General features: G+C 45.8%; 1 protein-coding gene across 6 annotated transcripts in view; it reads left to right on the top strand.

Moving 5' to 3' along the window:
- dab1a (DAB adaptor protein 1a) overlaps positions 1–13,719 on the top strand; it is a 126,421-nt gene extending 112,702 nt beyond the window's left edge. For 5 of the 6 annotated variants that reach the window (XM_036520753.1, XM_036520756.1, XM_036520755.1 and 2 more), the window contains 4 exons: positions 174–270; positions 2,673–3,239; positions 4,747–4,874; positions 6,746–7,119. In XM_036520753.1, coding sequence (XP_036376646.1) covers positions 174–270; positions 2,673–3,239; positions 4,747–4,874; positions 6,746–6,829 — 876 coding nt within the window. In that variant the 3' untranslated portion in view covers positions 6,830–7,119. Of the gene's footprint in view, positions 1–173; positions 271–2,672; positions 3,240–4,746; positions 4,875–6,745; positions 7,120–10,858 lie in introns of those variants that run through there. The other variant, XM_036520750.1, reaches the window with a different exon arrangement.
- The last annotated feature ends 1,190 nt before the right edge of the window (positions 13,720–14,909 follow it).

The following is a 14,909-nucleotide window of genomic DNA, read 5'->3' as shown; positions in this document are numbered from 1 at the left end:
ACAGCACAATCAAAGGCAAATGAGCTCCAGGTTTAGAACAGGGATGTGTCTGCAAAATCAAGGTTAAATCACTGTTAAATGAATGTGCTTTCTGAGGGTGTCAACGCACTGATTTTGCAGCCAGAACTTTGTGTTTATTGGTGTGTTTTTGGACTATGCTGTTTCCCCCACAGACTCCCGCCTCTCCAGCCAACACTCTGGACCCCACCATGGCCCATCAGCCCCCCTCTGAACTCTTCGCCCCCTTCAACCCTGCGTCTGTGCCCTCAGGTATGCCTCCCAAGCACCTCACTGAGCAAGGCGAGCCACATGTCCGTACTATATTTATGAATTTAGGTAACAGGCGGTGCAGTTTAATAAAGAGGGAAGTAAGTAGAAAAACAAGTGTTAGATCATGCCTGTGTAATTGAAACCTTGTTTGAGGCTGGCACGGAGTTGGGCATAATAATCAATGTATTAGGGCCAGTGAAGCACTGCATTAGCACTGAAAGAGTCTTGCAGATGGGGCTGGATTGGTCGTCAGGATCACTCTTGTTATGAGGATCTCTCCTGGTGAGATGTGCCTGCTGGGGGAGGTAGTAAAGTGTACCCTTGGCTGAGCACAGAGGAGAGTTTTAATGTGGTCCGTGTGTAGGTGTGTGTGCGTGCGCATGTGTGTGTGTGTGTGTGTGCATTACTGTGTATGTTGTATATGAATATGTGTGTGAGTACGTGCATGTGAGTGTGTATGTGCATGAGTGCATGCATTTTTGCATATATGTGCGAGCGTGTGTGTGTGTGTGTGAGTATGTGCATGTGAGTGTGTGTGTGCATGAGTGCATGCATTTTTGCATGTATGTGCGTGCGTGCTTACATGTGTGAGTGTGTCTGCGCTGCAGCTGCAGTGCGCAGAAAGCTTTCTGACTTGCCAGCATTCTGCTGCCCTCATTCTCCTCTCATTACGGGCCTTAGTCTAATCGGCTGAACGCTTTCACAAACAAACACGCACTGGTTGTGCCATTGTACAGTAAGCCAAGTAAACCATGGCTGGTACTGTACCTCATTTTCTTGTCTGGCCTGTTAGGAGAAGATTACCTTAAACAGAGGCTGTGCACTAATCCTGGGTGACAAAACTCTGAGCGCAATGGGATCGTGCCAATGGACGAACATCACAGGCAGCGTACCAAAAGATGACAAAATGTTATTTTGCAGATGCCCGCCTTGTTAAAAAAAAAAAAACCTAAATGAAAGTCAATCTTTTCTGAATGAGATTCTAATAAACATAGATTATTCAAACTACTTTTGAGTGAATCATTCCATTAGTGAGGCAATAGGTGAACAATGACTGAATAGGAGTTGCTGCCAGTCTTTGTAATGGAGGCTCGTCTTATTTGTGGTGGATTCTTGTATATGATGAGTGCAAAGTCTGCAGTCTGAGTGCAGTGCAGCTGTTGGCAGTGCAGCCGTTAATGGGTGCCAACATATATGCATATTCCATTCCCTTGTAATTGCTGATGTGTCTGGGACATCTGGAGCAGACAGATTGACTAGCACTATAAACGTAAACAATAATTCATTGAAATGCATCAGATAACGCAAGCTATCTCAGACGTCTCAACTGCACCATGTGCAGCAATACACATTCAGAATCGTAAGTGGCAGCACAACTGAGGCTTACCTGCCCAAATAAATCTTTCATTGGCCATTTTAGATAACATGATTATCTGAAATATATTCAGAGTAGCTTGCTGTTGAATTTTTGTGGATTAATTCCAATTAGTTGTGAATACATTCATCCTCTTTACTGACAGTGGAAATTGCGGCGTGTACGTTTAATAGAGAGATTTAAGTAACTTGTTTTTTTTTTTAGGTTTAATATTGCTGAATGGGAGCAACGCTAGCTTTGTTTTCGTGTCACTGTAATAGCATACTGCTCCCCAGGATTTAGATTGGGAAGACAAAAGTCCATTTGTGAGTCATGACATGCAGCGTAGCTGTAAAGAGCCAGGCATATCCGGACTGGCTTTTCACACTTAGAGGAGTGCTATGGATGGATAAACTGCTAATCTTTACATCTGTGTCAGAAATGGAAAATGCAAATGTGCGTGCTACGTTTGAATGACTTACTGTTATGGGAGGGAGTGAAATTGCAGGGGTTTGCTCCACTGGTCATAGCTGAGCCTTTGTGTTGCATGTTAGTCTCACTGATTCCCAATATGCAGCTCTTCTCCTTCACATCTTCAGTAAATGTAAATGCATTTCCTGCCTCCCGTGGCATCCGCTGATCTCCTCGCTCCAACAGCGCGTTGGATGTAGAGGAAAGGTATCTTTCTAACCTAGATCAGATCAGGGGGGCTCAATACTTTGTACAGTGTAAATAGCCTTATCAAAAAAAAAAAACATGTTTCAGCAAAGCGGATTCGGTTCCTCTGGACCTCGTCTTTCACTTCATCTTTTGTGCTCCAATACAGGAGTGAGATAGGGTCTGCATTTAAAATGCAAACCTGCCAGATGTACAGTGGAGAAAAGTATGTCTGACATGAGTCATGGTGTTTAATGCGTTGTGGCCCTTTTGCAATTCGGGAGTGCAGTTCGTATGTTCTGATGACAACACTTCAGCCTTGCCATGAATACACTGCATGCGAACCGCTCCTGGCTGGAGTGTAAGTGCTCTCCTCCTCTGTGTTGCCCAGGTTACGTCACCATGGGAGCCGTCCAGCCGGCGCACTGGGGCCAGCAGCCGTTTGCAGCGCAGGCACCCCTGGCTTTCGGCGTGCAGTCTCCCATGCCGGTCGCTCAGGTCATCCCCGGTGCCCAGCCCATGATCTGGGGCCAGGCTAACCTCTTCCCCGCCACCCAGCAGCAATGGGCCGCCATGGCGGGTGCCTTCCCCCCCGCTGCCTTCATGCCGACACAAACTGTGGGCCCCCTGCCGGCCGCCATGTTCCAGACCCTGGCCCCGGTGACGGCCGTGCCCCCGTCCTGCGAGCCCCCGGCGGCCTCGGCCACCAGCCCCCAGCACACGGACCGCTCCCGGCAGAAGATGAGCAAGGAGATGTTCAAGGATTTCCAGATGGCCAAGCCGCCGGCCATGCCCGCGCGCAAGAGCGACCAGCCGAGCCTGGCCTGCACCTCTGAGGCCTTCTCCAGCTACTTCAGCCGAGTGGGCATGGCCCAGGACACTGACGACTGCGACGACTTCGACATCTCCCAGATGAACCTGACCCCGGTCACGTCCACTACACCCTCCACCAACTCGCGTGAGTGCACCCTTCCTGGTCATATATAACAGCACACCTGCAACAGCACAGGGAACATCCCAGTCATATAACAGCACATCCATAACACGTTATAACAAGCTGCGCTTGTTATAGAAGTTGAAATGACAGGGTCCTCTGGACTCTGATTGCCCAACATCCTGCTGTAGGGCTGTGGAGGCATTGTTTGAAACGTGGCAGCGTTGTCTTTAGTCAGGAATAATGATACTCAGAGCGCCGGTGAGGAGCGCTGAAGTAGAGGTTCTTCCCACCTGTGAGGTGTTCAGGAGTGGTGTAATTATCGCTGGTCCCAGGAGAGCACAGCCCAGCCTGTTTCCAGTCCCCCAGCCCATGCTGTGCTAATTACTGCATGGGAGAAGTGATACTCTGTCTGCATGGACTGCTCCATCTGTAAATGGACGGTGGGAGAAGTGAGATCTTCATCAGCGCTGAGGAGCCCTTCATTCTGCAGTCGGAGTAATGCGGAGGGTAATTGGTTTTAGATCCCCAGAGCTGAGGTATAAATCCGGTCAAATCTGCTTTGTGTATCCTGCATCTTCGTGCATTAACTTTCCGCACACGTGATTCCTGTTTGCCTGCCACTCTCTCTGTAGAGAGTGTAGCTGAGTGCACACACGTTCAAGTAAACTGACTCCTAGATGTGTTTGTAAAGAACTGAAAGCAATATGCTAGGAATCTGGCCCTGAAACATCCCAACATGTGGTTTTGCCACATGTGCCACACATGGACAACAATTCATTTAGGCGCGTCAGTGCACTGTGGTCCAGGTGGGTGTGGGTTTCCATGGTCTGAGTGGTGCTCAGGTAGGAGTGACAGTCAGGAGAGCTACAGGAGGAAGATAGGTACCTAATGGGGGGAAAGTTGGCGAGGACGATAAATCATGGGAAGCCTTGTGTCTTCAGTTTTGTCCTTCTACATTCTGCCTGTAATTTTCTGTTTGATGGTGTGCTGTTCAGTACCAGGAAGGTGAAGGTGAATGGTTGCACAGTACATAGTGGGAACAGGAAATGCGGCATTGTGCATAGCTGTCTGTACTTTTCGCAGGCTTACAAAGTGAATGTTTTGCCTTATCTAACTGGAACTCTTTACAAACAATCATCTGCCTCGCTGGGTAGGGGTGGGAAAGATATCTCCCCTAAATGTCAAGAAATGTCATGACTGACACTCAGGACTGTCCAGATTGTAGCTAGTGTGAAGCACATTAGTTGCACACATTTTTGTATCTCCATTCTGTTTTTATCACAGAATGTGCAAGATGAAATCTGTTGATGGAGAAGTAAATAAAGCAAATTATGCCTGCAGTCTTAAAAGTCAAGGAAGTTAGCATACCTTTGACTCTGAATAAAGCTTATGTTCATTTGACATTTCCATAATGTGTTTGACAGTCAGATCTGAGTGGACTGTGTTACCACAGTAACACAGTTACAGGTTCTCCGCGGTTCTGTTTCTCTGTCTCATTTCTGTTTGTCCCATCTCTCTCTCCCTACAGCCCCCACCCCAGCTCCACGGCAGAGCTCTCCCTCCAAATCCTCTGCCTCGCATGCCAGTGACCCCCCCACTGACGACTCCTTCGGAGAGGCAGAGGGCAGTCCTAGCCGGAGCGGGGAGGAAGATGCTGTGAGTATCCAGAGCAGGGAGTGGGTGTAGGCTGGGAAGAGGTAAAGGGCACTTAGGACATGGATTTTTGGATAGGTTGACTGGGGACCGGGTGTGGTTTTTAGGGTAGAATGATGGTAATTGGACATTAGGTAGGGGGATGGGTTTTACGGCGGAAAAATGGTGTTAGGTCTGTAAACAGAGGGACCAGTTTTGAGGGAGAAAGGTGGTGTTGGGAGGCTCAAAACGGCAGCATTTGAATACTCAGGGCTGGGTGAGGTTGGGATATAGGGGACGAGGGAAACTAGATTCAATGCCAAATCACAAGAATTGGCAGAACATCTGGCTTCTGTTGGAGCACGGTGGACAAGGAAGCAGATATGTCCCATGCTGGGATTTTAAAGTGGGTCAGGATACAGATTTCATATCCTCACAGAGGTTAAAAAGAAGAACCATGAAACAAAAATATCCCCCAGTTTATTGATATGTTGATGAATCGCAGATGAAACAGAGGCAACTATCCAGGTAATCACTCACTCCTGATTGGGATCATTTCTTAAAGAGGCCCTTTCATAGCTGACCACCACTGGGGTCCAACAATGCGTTAAATTAGCCCACAGACCTGCCAGTGAGATCGTTAGAGTGTTATTAATTACAGTTAGGTTGGCTTCATACATCACAACTTGTGTATTAGAGCCTTATATCATGCATTATCCCTGCTGTATGAGTGCATTTTATTAGGTATGATGAGAGAAAAAAACTGACCTTAATTCCTGTCTGGGTTATTAATATTTATTGTATCATGTGCATTATAATCTATGTGAGAGCATGTGACAACCAGGAGCAATGAGCCTTTGCCTTGGAGTAGTAACTTTGCTTACGAGTAACCTTGGAATCTCCAAGCACTAGGTTGAGTGACATCAGCTTGCTCAACATTGCACTGAGGTAAAGAGACATGGAGTCCAGCTCTGACAGGGAGTGAGAGTTTGCAGAGAAAAGAACTTTTCTGGTTTCTGAGAGCCATTAGAAATTATGTAATTGTAAGAGGTGCAAGCTTTGTAGACCAGTGTCAGTGCCAGGCACCAGCACATCCTTCTAATGCGACTCAGCTCACCTACCCTCTTCTCCATTGAAACAGATTCAGAAGCAGTCTGTGAGTCATTGAAATGACTAGAGGAGGCATAACCTGCTATTCTGTGTTTTTTTGTGGAACAGTACTTTAATTAGCGTCTCAGTAGTAGAGCACTCATTCACCTGCAGAAATACCACAGGAACACAGTTGACAGCTTTCACAGAGACAAATGCCTAAATGAGCCTCTACACAACCAAATAAAATAGGCTAGGGCTACACTGGAACAGGTAAATGCAACAACACATTTTTCAAGGCAATTTTATGAGCTTTTTGTGCGAGAAAGCCTCCCACTCCCACTTATGTTCTGTGGAGGTGTTGAAAGTACATTTCTGGCAGGGGAATGTGGGGAAGATCAATAAAGTCCTTTTTAAATAGGATTATATAACAAGGTGGCCAAAGCCTGTCGCAGAGGTGACAGCCAGGGGAGGCGATCAGTACATGAGATGGTTGCGTAGATCAAAGAGTGAACACATGGCTTGCCAGTGGATGGACTGGCTGGTTATTTGATTCAGTGGTCAGCTGTTCGATTTACTGGGTTTGCTGCTTGACTGAATGATTGACAGACTCACAGACTCTTAGATGGAATTTGCACAGAGGGTGATGGTTGATCCGGCTGGAGCTGAAGAGGTGAACAGCGATTGGCTGATGTTACCGGGGGCCCCACTGGCCATCGCACTGCTGCCTTCCTATTCTGCCCTCTCTGGCCTCCTTCTCAGCTGCACTTTCTCCTCTTTGTTTCCCCCTGTGCTCCTTCTTTCAGGCCGGAGGCTCTCAGTCGCCCTCCACCAGCGAGCCCCCTGCAGAGCCCTCCGCCGATCAGCCCAGTCCACAGGTCGGTAGCTAGATAGCGCAGGTCAGGGTAGGTATCTGTCCTCCTTTTCCCCCCTTCTCGGTGTTGGCCTGCTCCACGTAGCCGTCAGCTGACCAAGCACGCGTCCCCACCCCTCTCTGCACCTTCACTGACCCACACATCGTGGCTGTGTGTCGTGGTGTCTCCCTCTCTCTCTCTCCTCCCTGCCTGCTCCTGCTTGCTCTGATGAGGGTACGTGCTGTGTGGGAGGGGGTATGTATCTGTGTCGTTGTGTGGATTCTGTCTTGTTTTGTGTCTGGACGCCTCCTCTCCCCTCAAGCAGCCCGAAGCATGTGAGTATCTAAGCTCTCTGATGATTTTGCTGGTGTGAAATTGTGTACTATGAAATCAGCAGTTTCAAGACAGTGTTTTTTTTTTATTTTGCTGTTCTTTCTCTCTCAATACGTCTGACTACAGAAGCGAATATTTTTACTGTGTCTGACCTGCACTGAATTTCAATTGGCATTTCAGTCAAAGTCAATGTGGTGCTGAACCAAATACAGTTAAAGGACGCAGTTGTGTATTAATTAGGTATTACATGCTTACATTTGGAAGAATTGTGCTCTTTACCATGGAATTCACTGCACTGATAATGATTGTATTTAACACCTGTGTTGATGAAAGGGAACCTATATACAAAGCAAGAGAGGTGGTGTCTGGTTTATGGTGTTCAAACCATACAATTTCAGCATACTATTGCTGAAAAAAAATTCAGAGTTTGGTCTCTTACATTCAGGTTTATGAGCATTAATTCCATGATTCCAGCCAGCATCACAGTGTGCGGCCATTTTAGATACGTAGGTGTACAGCACTTACACGTTAGATCTGTGCTCCGTGGAGCAGAAACAAGCCCATGATGTCTCGGGCTTTACAAACCTCCACTGGCTTTTATGCAGGTGTCAACAAGTGCCTTTTTCTCCCTCTTGGCCTGTCAGCCGAACCAACATGGTGACTGATTACAGCCCCAATAATAACATGTTCCAGGACTGCCAGTTTATTACAATGCTCAACAAAAGGAGAAAATGCAAAGCCAGTATGTTGTCTTCAGTTCCTTCACTCAGTGTTCGGCTGTGAAAAATAATCGCTTTACAGTAATAATGGGTTCTAAAAACAATCCAGGTCCTTGAGTCCTTGATCACAACAGTCATCCAGAACAGTAGTGCTTCCCTGGATGTCTGCGTCTGTGCTGTCAACAAAATGGCAGCACTGGCAGCATTCAGGAGACAGGACACAGACAGGCCCGTCAGCAAGGAGATGCTCTTTGAGAGTTCCCGTGCAGTGAAATTGCGCATGCCTCAGTAAATACTGTTTAGCGCAGTGCACTAATGTTATGGGACAGTTTATATAAGAGGTCTTTCGGCTCTGATCTAGCCAAAGTTGAGCCATTTCTCTCCATCCATATGGCAGTGTCTTGTGTCATTAGGAGCTCATTAGGCCTGGTATTAGACACCTGTGTGGGCTGTTTCAGACACCTGCGTCGTGCCGAGCGTAAGAAGGAAAGAACCAGAGCCAAGAGTCCGGTGTGCTCCGCCGTGTCTCTGTGTACTGAGTGGCGAGGGCTGGTGGGCAGACGCTTCACGCTGACATGACGCCTTCTCCGCGTGACTCGGAGTGACATGTGTTTCACGGCGATGGGAGCTAAAGGGCTTGTCCGGAATGACACCGTTTAGTCCCGGTGGTCATATGCGTGAAATGGCGCGTTCTCACGGTCGGCTTATCAATCGTATGCTGCTCGACTGGAATGCTTGGTTACGAGCAGGCCTGGGTGGATGCCAGTGGCGTGTTGTGCTAGCATAGCCATACCACCGTCTCCCTCCCACCTCAGACAGCGCAAAGCAACGTGTCTCTTCTCATTGGATGTAGGGCTGGTGGTGCGGGCGGTGTAATGCGAAGTGACTGGAGCTCATATCTTCTCGCTGGCTGTCGCTGTTTGTCCCGGCAAAGGGCTGTTACGGCTCTTGGCAGCGCCCTTCTGCTGTACATCTGGCCCTGTTCTGCTCTCTCCTCCCCGCACCCTGCCCAGTGATTGGCCCCCTTTTCCTGATGCCATCAGCTGTGCATCGCACGCAGATTCCACCCCACCATGGTGCTATCAGAGCCACAGTCAGCTGCGCATAACACGCAGACTCCACCCCACCATGGTGCTATGAGAACTGTCTGCAGTCAGCTGCGCATAACACGCAGACTCCACCCCACCATGGTGCTATCAGAGCTGTCTGCAGTCAGCTGCGCATCACACACAACCCCCCCTACTATGGTGCTATCAGAGCAGCAGTCAGCTGCTGTTTAGCCTTAGCGCTGTGTGCTAGTCTCATCTCTTCCACTTCTCATGCAACATGCCAGCAGTTAGAGGATTGCTTTGGCTTTATATAGTGAGTCTGGCAGTGATGAAATGTAGAGCATTAGAAAGGAAGCTTCAATGTCATCAAGTAATTGGAGACAACATTTGACAATAGGCATACTTTTTTGGTGGGGGAGTGGGATGGGGTGTTGATTCAAACACATGCACATGAGATGTGTGTGCCTGGCTTATAGATGACTTACTTTTCTATGCCCTTTTCTCAGCTCACTGCTGGTGGAAAAATACATAAATGAGTCATAATTAGTCCCTCAGATATAGTTGATTCAGAGATATGTGTGGTGTATGTCGGTATAGCTCCACTGGGTGCTCAGCACTGATGAGTAAGTACATTGTTACTTCTGAGTCTTTGGCAGGTAGGAGGGATGGTGGCCTGCCTACCTGCTATAAATCAAGAAGTTCTCTCAGCCAAGTCGATTTTCCCAGCAGCAGCACTACTGCCATCTGCTGTTCATGAGCACATTCAGCACGAACGAGATGAACAGCAGCTCCAGCAGGCACAGTGCACTGAGTCACACACGTACAGTACAAAAAAAAAATCTAAAACCATACTGCGATAAAACTGGTGCCTGTGATACTCACTTTCATGTGTGAAATGTAAAGTACCTTGCTTAACAACAGTAATTCACCCAGGGGACTTAATTTTAAAAGTCAACTTCATAGAGCATTCTGTCAGAGAAGGTCATCGGGGTTCCACTAAGTCATTTATCGCACATAATAATATGCTTGTTTCATCTGAATCCTATTTTTGTTCCTTATTTTCTTTTCCTCCCTGTGCTAGATTCAGTTGAAGCAGTAGGAAATGTAATCCTTACTGTGATAATGTCCATGCTCACTTTAACCACTACTTGAGAAGAGTGATTCTACAATGAGCATGCAATAATCGCAAAACGAATTGGACCTAAAACGAATAGCTTTAAGGCAACGCAACTGTCTGTTCTCAAGTACACTGAATAGCTGAGTGTCATCGTTTGTATCACATGTAGTGCCTATGACTGCGTAGTGTCCCTAGGCCATGAGTCACCCAGATATTGCGTGTGAGGGCTGGAAAACCAGGACCAAATCTCCTCAAAGTCTACATTGTTGAGGACCCTAATGAAATCCACTGCCGAAGAAAGCCTTCCTGAGGTGAAATCATATAGTTGCAATTCGGTTACCCGCAGTTCAATAGAAAGGATCAAGGAAACCCATAATGCTTAGATTAACTGTTCCAGGCTCTTTATTAATCCCTCATTAAGAATATTTCTCTCACTTCGGCAGCAGAAGTTGGTGCTGTTTGTGAGCTTTGTCACGTAACAGCATCACACAACTGCAGTGCTTCGTGTCATAGCAACAAGCATTGCTTTGGTTTGATTAAAGAAAAAGCAAACTTTTTCCTGTGGAACATAAAAGCAACAGCGTGACTCTTTGCACTGTGAGATAGAGCAGATAGAGCACACAGCCATCTGTGAGCAGCTGACATGTCCTCCACTCTCGTCTGATCTGCTCCTTCGGTAAGAAGAGGCCCAGCATATGGCATGACAAGGAGAAATCTGCTGTTTGACCTTTTTCAGCTGCAGTGAACTCTGATGCTTTTAAAAGCTGCGACTGTGGGACGGACTGTGGGTGTGTGGCGTGTCTCTGCCTGTGGCCTGCGCTGACTGCGTCTCTCCCCCCGTTCACAGGTGAAGGATCCTCTCTACGCCCAGATCAACAAAGGGAAGAAATAGGAAGAATGGGAACACTGCACAGGTCTGAGCGGTGCTGGGGAAGACGGGAGGTGAAAGACTTTGTTTGTCTCCCGGTTGTGCGTGTGCGTGCGTGTGTGTGTATGTGTGTGATTCTGTACTCCACTGCATCAGGTCTCCCCTCAGCCGCCATGGGCTTCTTCTTCTTCAAGCCACCTTTTCTTCGGTGGAGCATCCTGGCCTGCTGAGGCTGATGCCGCTCCTCTGTCTAACTCCAAAACAACGGCAACAACAAAAATGGAGATGCTACTCTTTTTTCCTCCCTCTTTTCTTTCTTTTTTATATTGTTCTTTCCTCACCTGCAAGGATCCCAACCACCGTCTTTTTTTTCCCGTGACCAAGCACCCACCCAGCCTTACTGAAGTCTCTATGCGCAGCCTCACCCCTGACCCCTCTGACACAACCTCGCTGCGTGTAGGAGACCATGTGGAGTAGTACCTCCCTCCTCCTCCTCAACACATTGCATATAGAGAGAGATGATACCCTAAAAAAATCAACAGAATTACTGTGGCGCAGCATAGGATTGAATGGAGCCTCTGGCTGAAGTCACAGTGCAGATTAAATTTATTGTTCGATTCAATGAGTGGAGTAATGGATTCAAATCATTTATGGGATTATTTGTTTATTTTTACTTTTTTGTTTGAGTGTCTGCTGCTAGAGAGCTATGCAGAAAAGACTTGCTCTGTGAACCCTTAGCTGAAGACACAAGGAGTGATTTTGCCAAATTTCTCTTCATGTAAAGACTCAGAAGAGGGGAGCTGTAAGGTGAAATGGACACTGACGGGCATGGATTTTGCAAAACTGATTCTGTGATTGAACTGTTCATTCTCTATAGCTTTTGTACAATACTAATTAAAAAAGACATTGAAATGGAATTTTTATTTTATAAGTCAATTGAGCCGTTGGGGTCAACTCTATATGTGTTTTAGGGTAAAAATGGCTTTAAGGCATCTGAACTTTGGTTTGCCAAATTCATTTTGTAAATAATAGTGTTCATTGTTTCACCGGGACTTCTGTGGCATAAAATAGGCAGGCCTCAGTGATGCAAACTTTAGATGGTACCCAAGCAATATCAACATTTGTTTTTTAGATGATTTATTTGGCTTGTTCGTTGTTTTATGTTTTGTTTGCCAGTGATCATGTATAAATCCACAAGACTTCTGAGCAGTGGCTGTTGAAGATAACCATTGCAGTAGTGTGCACTCATTCAGAATTGGGCTTGTCTTCAAATCGGTATTTGAAGAAAAATCAGACTGGAAGCCTGCTGCTGGTGTTCTGCTTTTGGTGGGGCGTAAAGACAGGGCAATGGGGATTATGTGTGGTCATCATTCAAATGCACCTCAGATTGGACTTCTGCCCCATGGGATAGGAGAGCTCCATTGTGACATGTGAGAGGAAGTCAAGTGCAGCAGGTGGTTGCAGTGGCATGTTCAGTTTAGTCACATGCTCAGTCTGAAACATACAGTAGCCAAATGCTGCCACTAGCAGCTCTTGGTCCTGTCATACAGGCTGCAGGTTGCAATTTCATTTAAATGGACAGTTTCTTTTAAATGTGATAATAGTCTTTGGCAGCAGCAGATGTTTTAAAGTTCTCTTGTAGACCGCACCTAGTTAGATGTCATGGGCATGATAAATAGGCTTATTTGCTTTATGAACTGGCAAAACTACATCACATCCAGAGTCCATCTGTGACCTATGAAGCTGGGTTCAAAAGCTCCATAAAGGCTATAGGAGTGACCGGGTGAGGCTGGCATGGCACCCCCTAAGGCCTGAGCATTCTAATTGAATAGCAGCAGGGTGTATGATGTTGTGAATGAGTTCTTTTCCACTTGTCTCACTTTTAACTGTTGGGAAAAGAATCCGTCCAAAAAGGATGACTCAGTTGTTTATCATCTTCATGATTATTTTGGCTCATCTGAGTTTTCACTGTTTGCCCATAAACCGCAGGACTTTGGCCACCGATGGAACAGAATTCTTGATGAGTGATGCGTGCACTGAAAGCGTTGGAAAGTGTTGAGCATGGAAAGTGTTTCATACTGTGAGTTTTCCTCAGTGGCTGTTTCCACTCATTCCCTTTGCTGTTTATTCACAGGTCTCTCCTTAACCCAATCTAGACACACCACACTGTACACCATAGCAGTCTGCACGTGGGTAACGGAAAAGACACACTGGACATGGTTCTCTGACCTGCTTACTCCCAGCCAGGAATAAGCCCTCTCTGTGCCATCTCCTTTGGCATGATGGGGTTTGAAGTGTTTAAACAAGCTGTTGAGGTCCACCTTCAGCACAAGGTGTATGAGGTGGCCACTGGGAGGCTGAATGAGGTGGCAGTGTGGTATGGTTGTGGAAGCCAGGGTTACTCCACACAGTAGCAACATGGCCTGTGCCATCTTCTGTGTAGATATGGTGACTGGGAAATTGTTGTCAATTATGTGCCAACATGCAGAACATAAACACACAAAAACTTCTATAGGAGAGATGATCACCTCGTACCATCAGACCATTCTTTAGACCCGAGTGAGAATGCCAAGAGCCTTATACAAAAACACATGTGAGATACCCCAGGGATACTGTATGTTACCTGTCTGTTCCTCAAGACAAACTAGGGACTGAGGTTGGTCTTGCACTACATTTTGGGTGTTAGACATCAATCTGTAAACTTTGTTTTGGGGTCATCAGCCTTTCAAATAATTTCATTGACTGTGTCATCATCTACTTCCTATTTTATGGCCAGAGTCCCAATTTAATTTGAATAATTTTTGGACTAAGATCTTAACTAAATTTGAAAAAAGAAAAGAAAAGGGAAACATTACTGTTTGAGTACATTTCTAGACCTATTTTAACTTTACCTCAGCTAACAGTTTGTTAATGTAAATTGACACATTATTTTTATCTTTATGAATACAACATTCTACAGTGGATTTTTAGAGGATTTTTGTTTTCTCTTGCTTTATGTATCCCACCATGTAATACTGTTACAAATAAACACATCCCAAAAGAAGCTGTGTGTTAGTCTGATCATTGAGTGAACGTCCATAATGTTTATAGAGTTCTCAAGTATGCTACACCAGTATGATATTTGTTCTGTGTACATATTGTGCTGGTGCACAGGCTCAAACGATTCATCAGTGGTCCTGCATTTTTGAAATTCTTGGGAATATATCTATCCTGAAAGTCAATTGTCCCACTGTCCTTGAAAGGTCATGAAAAAAGAAGTGGAGTGAGACAAATTGGTCTCATTTTACATTTGTTTGATGTCATGTCTATTAAAGCTAGCAATGACAGTGTGGTCCTTTGGGATAGGTTGTTGACTTCAACTTTAAGCTCACTTTCAGATATCATTGGGGGCTTGTATTTGCTGCCATGAGAGTGTGGAACCCTGCACATTGTCACAAATAAGAGATTGATCATTGTGAACAGCGTATGGTGAAAGTTCACAGAAACACTCCTCCTACTTTCTCCAAAGGTAAAAAAAGGAAAAATGGACCAACGGTAAAGAAACTGTCCTTAACTGAAGTTAATCTGTTTTCACATCATTATTTTTTTCTTTACCAGCTTTATCAACCCCAAAGGGAAGCCAACTTGTTAACAAGCTATGAATATGACCACCTGCACTGTGACATCTTTTTTGGGTTTGCCACTCACTGGAAAATGTAACAATTATCCAAGATTTAACACATATGACGTATTCATTATTCTCTAAATGTGGCCCTTTCTTCATACCCAGACTTAGTCTTTAATACTGAATATGGCTCAAACTGATAGCCACATCACATCATCACATTCAAGTCCTGTATATTGCACTTGCATGAGGTTCATGAATGAAGTCAGGGATGAGACTGTTTCATCTTCAGATTAAAGTTTAGAACTTCCATTTACTCCTCCACTGACTAAAGAGTGAATGCTATACCAGGAAGTGAAATTCAACTATGTGGAAATCTGAACATTATTATTTTTAAAAAATCCTTGTTAAAGCTGCATACGGAAT

This window comes from Megalops cyprinoides, chromosome 2, assembly GCF_013368585.1.
Source record: "Megalops cyprinoides isolate fMegCyp1 chromosome 2, fMegCyp1.pri, whole genome shotgun sequence".
Lineage (NCBI taxonomy): Eukaryota > Metazoa > Chordata > Actinopteri > Elopiformes > Megalopidae > Megalops > Megalops cyprinoides.
The sequence above is the reverse complement of the archived record's forward strand: the minus strand, read 5'-3'. Positions and strand labels throughout refer to the sequence as shown.